At 35.7% G+C, this 11,175-nt stretch overlaps 1 protein-coding gene across 1 annotated transcript in view; it reads left to right on the top strand.

The window, feature by feature from the left end:
* The window catches only part of ABCC9 (ATP-binding cassette, sub-family C (CFTR/MRP), member 9), a 133,175-nt gene that overhangs the window by 107,823 nt on the left and 14,177 nt on the right, over positions 1 to 11,175 (top strand). The window contains exons 29-31 of the mRNA XM_008581481.1: positions 1,022 to 1,124; positions 9,623 to 9,724; positions 10,293 to 10,413. Coding sequence (XP_008579703.1) covers positions 1,022 to 1,124; positions 9,623 to 9,724; positions 10,293 to 10,413 — 326 coding nt within the window. The remainder of the gene's footprint in view (positions 1 to 1,021; positions 1,125 to 9,622; positions 9,725 to 10,292; positions 10,414 to 11,175) is intronic.

Here is an 11,175-nt window from a genome sequence, read left to right as displayed (position 1 = left end):
TGAGGGTTGCGATCCGTTGCCGGACACGGAAAAAAAGACAAAAGACAAAAAACAAAAAAAAGAAAAAAAAGAAAATGAAAAGAGACTACTTTTGTGATTTAGAAAAGATTTTTCACCATGTAGCATGAATTTCTGTGAGATAGTAGTAGCTCACATGCTCAAATGGACTTTTATTAGTAGTTTCATTTATAAAATAGGTTCCACAGAATTTGGTCTGGTTATGTTGAACACCAAGAATGAACTTAACTTGTTGGGGATCAGTATCAATGTGTCATAGAATCCCAAGATGAGACAGAAGTTCCAGGAAGGAAGGAATATAGTTTGAAGACTGGTCTGTGTATCACAGACCATCAATTCCTTTTGTGTAATGACCCTCCTTACAAATAGTTCAGAACTTTTGGGTGTAGATTTCTTAACTAACAAGAATATTTGCCAACTCCAAGGGCCCCCCATCTTCTAATTCTTGACACCCCCATTTCCTTCTTTGGTTCCCAAGAACACCAGGAAAAAAGGGAATTTTATCTATAAATATTGGCTTGTTACAAATGCATAGTTTCCTGTCTTCCCTGGTTCTCATCCAGCACCTCCCACCCAACTCTAACTGTGTCATTTGGAAAAGTAAAATAATTCCATAAAAAGTAGGTAGAGTATTTTGCATTTCTGTACAACTTATTCTGGTTTTTATAAGGTTCTTGCAACATAGGTCATGCCTTGTTTTTATGGATACTATAATTATGTGGAAATTTATGAAATGATCTTTAATAAAACTTTGTCATCAGGAAGCCTCCTTTTCCTAGTAGGGGTGTGAGAAAGGATAGAAACACTTGACCACACCATCTCTACGAAAATGCAACGGAGCAGTAGCAGCTGGTCTTTGTTTTGGAGAAGGAGTCCATTTACCAGTCGTTGCATCCCATCAGTGTGTCACTATGTTGAGTAAATAGTATAGTAGTAAGTGTGACTGTTTTTTATTACTTCTCTTGTTGTGTGGCTAACATCATAATATTTTTGATTTCTGCAGGCATGAAACCAGATTTAAGCAACGTATGCTGGAACTGACGGACACAAACAACATTGCCTACTTATTTCTCTCAGCTGCCAACAGATGGCTGGAGGTTAGGACGGTACGTTCATTTCATGATTTCGAAATGGAAACCAAACAGAGAAGAGGCCTGGTGCAAAGAGGCAGGCCGTTGTAAAAATTAGTCTTCCCCTGAGATTTAGCACTAGCTTCACATTTTCTGGACTTTAAAATAGCTCAGGTTTGTTTATGTCACAGATGAAATTTGTCATAATGTTTTACCTAATGGCAAGATGAATAACCCAAAACCAAAAATTCATTTTGTGTTCATTAGTCTCTAGATTACATAAGTTAATGGAATGGCAAATATTTGTATAACTTCAATTTTTTTTCAGAAGAGCAAATTTGACAAATGAACAGATGTACTCATTTCCTTCACTGAGTTGGACAGGCCTGGAAGAGATGGCAACTTTCTATGTTTAAATCCAGTAGAGGATTATGTTAGCACAAAATGTAAAAAACTACAATTAACCATATATTGCCTTCTTCTGTCCTGTATGACATAGAAGAAAAAGCACAAGCTTTGGCTTCACACAGATTTGGTCTAGCAAGTTAATTTATTTGAGTCCCAGTTCCTCATCTATAAAATAAAAATAAGAATATACACCTAATGAGAGTTTTAGGATTAAAAATAATATAAATCCCCTAGTACACTGATTGTCAAATGCATTCAAGAAATGTCTTTTGAATGGATGTATGAATGAACAAGTTCATGGAAACTGGTATAAGTTTCACAAACCAACCAGCTAGAGTATGAAGTAAAAGAACTTCTAGAAGCAAAGGAATATAGTGTCCAGGCTAGTCTGTGTAATCTGCAGCATGAGTAACCTGCTTTGGTCGTAATTATAAGTTGACTGCAATTTTTTCAGTATGAAAATTGAAAAATGACTTTCAATTTTAGTAGTAATCTATCAGTTTTGAAAGTGAAAACAGGTTTATTCGTATTATTGGAAACTTCCACTGATTATATTTCTCTACCATATTCAGGTTTTCTTTAAAAACTCAGCAGACCAGAAAGGGCAGATGTTAAAGGGAATTTGATAGGATCAAAGTGAAGAAGCCCAAGTTAAAATCCACGTAGCTGATTGATGAATACAGATTGATACAGAATCTTGGATGTTCTTGTGAGCTTTGCTTATCATGATTTCTAACTGGTTTTCTGATATTCTCTACCACACGTTAGTCATTGTGTAGAAATTATTCAGCAATAATTATTCAACAATTATATTTCACAAATTTTTGAAGAAGCATTGGTTGTTGATAAGAAACTCCTTCCAGGTAGCTGTGAGGGTAGGAAGGAGGCAGGGCAGAATTTCTTGGGAATTACTTATAGATAACATACAGGCAAGTGAGGTTTTGCTCAGGATTTATAATAAAACCAAAACATTATTCCTACACCCTATCCAGACCATAAATCCTTGTTTTAAGCTTCTGTGTTTTTGTTTTTTGGTTTTTGTTTTCTGTTTTTAAGGGGGAAAAACAATCTGAGTAATAGAATTAATGTTGAAATAGATTAATGAAAGAATATCCCAAAATCATAAGGGAAAAATGTTAGTAGTTACCTTCGTCTCTGATTTTCCTAAACTTGAAGATCCAGTATGTCTTCCAAGGGGCAAGTGTGTTTGCTTTGGACTTGAGGCATATGTCTGATGGCAACTCCTGTTTCTGCCCTTTAGCACGTCTACTGTCAGGTTAATGAATAAGTGTTGAACGAGAATCTTCAAGCAAACCACATGTTCTGTTCTGAGAGCCAGAAGACAAGATATTAGAGCCTTAAGACTGCCAGGAAAGGGAAGGTCAGGAGACATTAGAAAACTACAGCAGCCAAAATCAGAATTTTACTTTAGTTTGACTCATAACTCAGTACTTTAACCCCCACATGAAAAACAGTTGAACCTACCTGAATATTAAATAATTCTATTTCCACCTGCAGAACCTTAAAGAAAATATTGGTATTTTAAACAGAAACCGCACAATCTGCTATTCCTTCTGTTACTTTGTAATACATTTGTTACTGTGTCTTCTCTTTGATTTCGATTATAGTCCTTCCAAGATTTGCTACCTAGTCTCATTAATAGAACTGTCCCTTAAAAAAGTAATACAAAAAATTAAAGAGTATTGCTTCTATTTCTGATGGGTAAAGGTAAATTTGTAGGGAACTTTGTAGGCAGATCTGCTGGCAGAAGTCAAAGTTTAAGGTCTTTTGTGTAAGTACATCTACAGTACATTGTTTATTTGTGTCAGTTAAGTTTATGTGGATATGCACAAGCATGTTCACACACATGTGTGCATACATACACACGCGCACACATCTCTAGACAATCCCAGAGATCCAGTGTAAGACCAATCAGATTCACTTTCATTCTGTTCTTCTTGGTACACTAATGGTTTTCATTAGAACCAGGTATATTTAAATATAAATGCTGTAATCCAAGAACATATGCCACAGTAAGAGTGTTGAATAAATTAAGTAGATAACTACTATTGGGAACTATCCTTTTCTCCCAATTATACACATATAAATGACCTCATTACAACTGCACTTCTGTGGACCTGTCCACATCACTGAAGACACAATTTCAGTTTGAAATAATTGGATCTTATATCAGAAATATGAATGTTGGGATACAGGACCTTGGAGACTAGGGTGTGAGCTATTCTCTAAACCCCACAGCTGGACATATTCTGCCTTGTAAGTCATTTTTAAAAAAATAAGTAGTGAAAACTATTAGGCTTATCTGCACTGAGCTTATCTACAGTGTGAACACAACCCCTTCCATGCCCTGTCCTTATTATTCAGTAAATTAACATAAATCCCTGCTTATAGCAAATATTCTTGGAGTTTCCAGAGCAGAAACACAACAAAAATGGTACAAAGAGGGTCACTGTGTTGGGCATAGATTAAAAGAGGCAAGCAGGATTTCCTGACACTGACCTGGGGATTTTATCAACTCTAATTCATGGACTCAGAGCTTTAATGGAAAGAGGAAGACACTTGATATCAAAGCTTTCTGTGGCTATTTTTCCCTTTCCACTCTCTTCATCCCCAGTTCTAGCTTTCTGAAGTAATGCTGCGGCTGTTGTGATGGAAAACCTCTAGAAGAAGGAAGGGAGAGAAACCAGAGGAAAAACACCTTTTGCTGAATTTGGGAAGGTCCCTGAGACCCATCCAATTATTTTATTTTATTGCATTTTTTAATATATAGCTCTCTTTTCCCATTCGTGTTAAGTAAAATTTAAGACAATCACGATCTGTTCTCTTTCTCTGGGTAGACAGTTCTCTATGAAAGATTTAGCCTTGCCCACCACATTCATGTCATATTCATTTTGAATTGGGAGAAAAACAAAGGCCATAACACACTCAAACCAAAAAAAGACAAGAGTCTAAAAAAATAAAATAATTTGGCTGGTAGAAAAGTAGCTAAACTGACCACACAGGTTGCTCTGGCAGCAGAAGGGACTGTTTTTTCCTTTGTGCCAAGTAAGGTGGCCCTGGTTGTGTGCGGTGTGCGTTATAGCCTAACCTTTTAATGCCGCTTACGTCCTTTTGTTCAGCACAGTGTTTTCACTGCATCCCTCTGCTCTAAACAATTCCAGTTCTTTGGCATCGGTGTTTCCTTTTGCGAAAATTGTGTAATTCTATCTAAAGGCTGTCTTTCCAAGGCTTTGTCTTGCTGTGTGGTGAAAGGATAAAATAAAATTCACAGCAGGAAGCCAAAAAAAAAAAAAAGGTTTTAAAGTTGATGGGATAGACAGGCTAAAGTGCAAATAGTCTTCAGGATGAGCTTGCACAAGAGTCTATTTTGTGAAACAACATGGGGCTTTCTTGTGTGTTCACAACTCCACAATAGACAGGTGTGCACTGATCTTGTAATTTGGAGGCCCTAATATATTCTCCCAGGTACTCAGTGGTACCAGAGACATGTACTCTTGAGGGTCTTATGATGGAATGAGATTGCATATTTTTTGGTTGCTATTAACTATTTAAAAGTCTGCCTTGTAGAGATTACAATTTTCAATAGAGTCCATATAGATAGATGTCATTGAATCACTAGAAACCAGACAAGAGGCCCCTCTTTGGGGAATCACAAAAAGAGTGTTGAATTCACAAAGTCGATGGAAGTTATAATTTAGTACTATGCGGATAAATGTCCTGTGGTTGGGCTCTCTATTGAGCGTGAATTCATACACGTAGTAGCTTCTGTTTCCTAAACTGAATCTCTCATTCCATTGTATCGCTTTGCTGGAAGGTGTTTTCACTGAGTAGATTGGTTAGGGTGTATAAGGCCTCAGCAGGAGCATAAATGTGCTACCGATCTCCAAGCATTTGCTCTCCTGTGTGCGAGTTATTCAGACCATTTGCTTCTCTCTTCTTAACTTATTACCTTTAAGCCATTATGCTGTTCACATATTTGCAGAGGAATGGGGAGATAGTATAACCACAGGGTCGCCTTGTAGTTTATTATACCTGTTAATTTAATGGTAAAGAAGTAGAAAATGGGCAGCTAACTTAAGTTTTTATATTATCTATCAGTTTAACATTTCTATACTACTGTACTATTTGAAGGGAAGTGATTGGAATTTAGTGATTCTGCTATGAAATTTCTTGATCAACATTGTGCACAAAGCTGCTTTGCCCCTTATTCAGATCCAGATAAAATTCTAATCAAATGCCTGCAAAAAATTTCCAGTTTCTTAGAAAAAATATTTTTGAGCAGTGATAATAATCCAGGAGTGACCTGGAAAGTACCTAGTTAGTATAATTTAAGAACAACATGAATAGCACCTTCTAAACAAAAGTATAAAAGAGCAAAAAATTTCCAGTTTCTTAGAAAAAATATTTTTGAGCAGTGATAATAATCCAGGAGTGAGCTGGAAAGTACCTAGTTAGTATAATTTAAGAACAACATGAATAGCACCTTCTAAACAAAAGTATAAAAGGGATGCATAGTTTGTAAATAAGATTGAGTTCCTTGTGTATTCTGGATATTAGTCCTTTGTTGGATGCATAGTTTGTAAATAAGATTGAGTTCCTTGTGTATTCTGGATATTAGTCCTTTGTTGGATGCATAGTTTGTAAATAAGATTGAGTTCCTTGTGTATTCTGGATATTAGTCCTTTGTTGGATGCATAGTTTGTAAATAAGATTGAGTTCCTTGTGTATTCTGGATATTAGTCCTTTGTTGGATGCATAGTTTGTAAATAAGATTGAGTTCCTTGTGTATTCTGGATATTAGTCCTTTGTTGGATGCATAGTTTGTAAATAAGATTGAGTTCCTTGTGTATTCTGGATATTAGTCCTTTGTTGGATGCATAGTTTGTAAATAAGATTGAGTTCCTTGTGTATTCTGGATATTAGTCCTTTGTTGGATGCATAGTTTGTAAATAAGATTGAGTTCCTTGTGTATTCTGGATATTAGTCCTTTGTTGGATGCATAGTTTGTAAATAAGATTGAGTTCCTTGTGTATTCTGGATATTAGTCCTTTGTTGGATGCATAGTTTGTAAATAAGATTGAGTTCCTTGTGTATTCTGGATATTAGTCCTTTGTTGGATGCATAGTTTGTAAATAAGATTGAGTTCCTTGTGTATTCTGGATATTAGTCCTTTGTTGGATGCATAGTTTGTAAATAAGATTGAGTTCCTTGTGTATTCTGGATATTAGTCCTTTGTTGGATGCATAGTTTGTAAATAAGATTGAGTTCCTTGTGTATTCTGGATATTAGTCCTTTGTTGGATGCATAGTTTGTAAATAAGATTGAGTTCCTTGTGTATTCTGGATATTAGTCCTTTGTTGGATGCATAGTTTGTAAATAAGATTGAGTTCCTTGTGTATTCTGGATATTAGTCCTTTGTTGGATGCATAGTTTGTAAATAAGATTGAGTTCCTTGTGTATTCTGGATATTAGTCCTTTGTTGGATGCATAGTTTGTAAATAAGATTGAGTTCCTTGTGTATTCTGGATATTAGTCCTTTGTTGGATGCATAGTTTGTAAATAAGATTGAGTTCCTTGTGTATTCTGGATATTAGTCCTTTGTTGGATGCATAGTTTGTAAATAAGATTGAGTTCCTTGTGTATTCTGGATATTAGTCCTTTGTTGGATGCATAGTTTGTAAATAAGATTGAGTTCCTTGTGTATTCTGGATATTAGTCCTTTGTTGGATGCATAATTTGTATATTTTCTCCCATTCTGTAGGTTGTCTTTTTACTCTGTTAATTGTTTTATTTATTTATTTATTTAGTTAGTTAGTTAGTTAGTTAGGTTTTATAGTTTAACATCTTATGTTTAAGTCTTTAATCTGTTTTGAGTTGATTTTGGTATATGGCGAGAGGTACAGGTCTAATTTCATTCTTTTACATATAGATATCCAGTTTTCCCAGCACTATTTATTAAAGAGGCCATCCTTTCCCCAATGTATGTTCTTAGTGCCTTTGTCAAAGATCAGTTGGCTGTAAGTATGGATTGATTTCTAGGTTCACTATTCTGTTCCATTGGTCCGAGTGTCTGTTTTTATGCCAGTACCATGCTGTTTTTATTACTATAGCTTTGTAGTATAATTTGGAATCAGGTAGTGTTATGCCTCCAGCTTTATACTTTTTGCTCAGGAGTGCTTTGGCTCTTTGGGGTTTTTGTTGTTCCATATGAATGTTAGGATTGTTTTTTCTATTTCTGTGAAGAATGTCATTGGTATTTTGATGGGGATTGCGTTGAATCTGTAGATCACTGTGGGTAGCATGGACTTTTCCACAATGTTAGTTCTTCCAATCCATGAACATGAAATGTCTTTTAAAATGCTCAACATCGCTAATTATCAGGGAAATGCAAGTCAAAACCACATTGAGATATCATCTCACCCCAGTTAGACTGACAGATTCTGGCAAGGATGTGGAGAAAGAGGAACCCTCGTACACTGTTGGTGGGACTGTAAATTAGTACAGCCATTATGGAAAACAATGTGGAGATTTCTCAAACAACTACAGATAGATCTACCATATAATCCAGCAATCCCACTATGGGGTATATATCCAAAGGAATGGAACTCGTTGTGTCAAAGGGAAACCTGCACTCTCCTGTTTATCACAGCTCTATTTACAATAGCCAAGAGTTGGAGCCAGCATAAATGTCCATTGACTTGATGACTAGATTAGGCAAATGTGGTACATGTACATAATGGAATATTACTCAGCCATAAAAAGAATGAAATTCCGTCATTCATAGCAACATGGATGAACTTGAAGAAAATTATGTTAAGTGGAATTAGCCAGGCACAGAAAGAAATATCACATCCTCATTCATAAGTGGGAGCTATAAATAAAGAAACAAAAACCAAACAATAGATGCGATAATAGAACAAACAAACAACAAATGCATAAATTTAAACTTTCAGGAGAAGATGGAACTGTGGTTATTGGAGGAGGGATGGGAGAGGGGAAGAGGGTTAGGGAGAGATTGGTTAATGGACACAAAGAATGAATACGTTTTGTAATGACGAATATGCCAATTATCCTGATTTGATCATCAGATATTGTACATGAATGCTTACAGTCAACTCTGTACCCCACAAATATGCACAGTCAGTTATGTTTCAATAATAAAAAAATAATAATATGGAAATAACAAATGGATAATGTAACCATTTGATCATCAGATATTGTACATGAATGCTTACAGTCAACTCTGTACCCCACAAATATGCATAATCAGTTATGTTTCAATAATAAAAAAATAATATAATATGGAAATAACAAATGGATAATGTAACTTCTAAAGTATTAACTTTATACAAGAGAGCTGAAAGGAAAAAATTCATATTGCTTTGAATATTTTAGAAGCATTTGGGAACACATTGACATTTATAAACTGTAAAATAACAGCCGAGATTGGTTAGACTCTGCATCCCTGCAATTATTGCTTCAAATAAAGGGGAAAAGAGGAAAAACTGACTGGAATGTAACAAGTTGTTAACAAATGTATACTTCAGAAAAAGCAATCAGAGAAGTATTTACTACCTTTGTGGAATTTATTGCCTCAAGGGATTAACTCTGTATGATTTCTTTCTTTATTCTTTGTAAAGATTATGGGAATCAATATGGAATTAAATTTTAGTGCCTGTTCGAATCTTTGATGTTTCATGATGCACACAAATGTTTAAACTTGCTTCAAACCTCTGAAAATAATCCAGGGGAAAAAAGACATCCTCGTACATGGAGATGGGGAAATGTAACTGGTATTTAACATTTTTATTCCTTTCAAAATCCCTGTGAATTAGATATCATTTCTATTTTCCAAAGAAGAAGTTGAGTCTCAGAAGGGTTTAAATTACTTGTCTAAGCTCATGAGCTAGTAGTTGGCAAGCCAACATTTGAACGCAGATTCTGATTCCAAAGCTGGGATCATTGGTTGCTCTCCAACAGTTTGATCTTTGTAGCTATTTTTAAGAAGCATGAATGCACACATGTGAGCTGATTTGAGAAACTGTTGAGATCTTTGGTTTAAGAATTTGGGGATAATCTCAACGTTTTCTCTTGCTCCTTTTTAGGATTATCTGGGAGCTTGCATTGTCCTCACTGCATCGATTGCATCCATTAGTGGGTCTTCCAATTCTGGATTGGTGGGCTTGGGTCTTCTGTATGCACTGACGGTAAGTATGGATGAAAATCTTTTTTTGTGCAGTGTTCGAGGTACTTCCTGTAGTTATCATCAACTCTTTTTCATGGATGTTAGAGGAGAAGTTTGAAATTCATAACGATGACTTCTTGCAAATAACAGTAGATTCCGGCCCAGCATTTTAGGACAGCTTGGATTCATTCTGCCATTGTGAACCAGTTTTTAAAAATTTCTCAAATCCCATAGTCAGAGCATTCCCAAGGCTGTTTGGGATCCCTGTCCTGAGTTGTTCACAACCCAGTTGGGGACATTAAAATGAATGTGAATATAAATAAGTGCAAACAGAAATGTATACAACTATCCATCGTGCAGGAAAATCAGAAGACAGTTTACAAAATGGTGGCATTTTAGGCCCCTTGAAGAAGAGTAGATACCTTCTTTGCTGATATATCCCATGACATTCTCTCTGGTCGCCGATATCCTGCAGTACCACATAATATACACCAACTGACCAGGTCAACTTATCCCAAAATACCCATTGATTATGAAAATTGCTTACTTTAATTTTTAATGTGTTAATTTTTTTTTGTCACCTGACACAGATAACCAATTATTTAAATTGGGTTGTGAGGAACTTGGCTGACCTGGAGGTCCAGATGGGTGCAGTGAAGAAAGTGAACAGTTTTTTGACTATGGAGTCTGAGAACTATGAAGGCACTATGGGTATTGTTCTGAATATTATTTTGTTTCACTTAAGTATTTATTTTAAACAAATATTAGTTGTGCATCAGGCACATTGTTGTTTCTGTTTTTCACTTCAACATCCAGAGAATTCCCTCTCATCTTGATTTTGCTCGATTATGTACACCTGAAAAGATACAACTATTTAAGCCTGAAAAGCCTGGGATAAAACAGATTATAATATTTGGTAATGTTTAAAGAGATTACATTATTTGATAATATTTAAAGAGAGTTAGAAAAATATTTGGGCTTTATTACGTTAGTTGCCAACCTAAACTATGAAGTAGTATATTCTCTTTCTCAAGACTTTATTAACTTAGATGTCAAGCAATGTAGATCTTAAAATACTGAGATTCCTAGGTTTTCTGGAATAAAACTGGCAGTAAATTCAATAATGAGAACAGAATTATCTTTATTAAATGCAATCTCAAGCTTAAAATGCATTCCTTTGCCTAAGTCCTTCAACAGGTGTCTAGCTCTTCCAGGACAAAATCCAGATAGCTAAGTCTAGTAGATTCTTTGTTAGTCAACCCTTGCCCACCTACCTAGTCTTGTTTCTCATCATCCACCTGCACAACTTTTACTCTGGCCACACTGACATGCCATGATTTTTTTTTTTTTTTTGTCTTTGCTCTTCTCTGTAATATATACAGGTTGAACATCCCTAATTCAAAAATCCAAAATCTGGGGCCGGCCCGGTGGCGCACTGGATAGTGCGCCGCTTGGGAAGCGCGGCGGTGCTCC

This window comes from Galeopterus variegatus, unplaced genomic scaffold (assembly GCF_000696425.1).
Source record: "Galeopterus variegatus unplaced genomic scaffold, G_variegatus-3.0.2 Scaffold2362, whole genome shotgun sequence".
NCBI lineage: Eukaryota > Metazoa > Chordata > Mammalia > Dermoptera > Cynocephalidae > Galeopterus > Galeopterus variegatus.
Note: the sequence above shows the minus strand (reverse complement) of the source record. Positions and strands in the feature narration are given on the sequence as shown.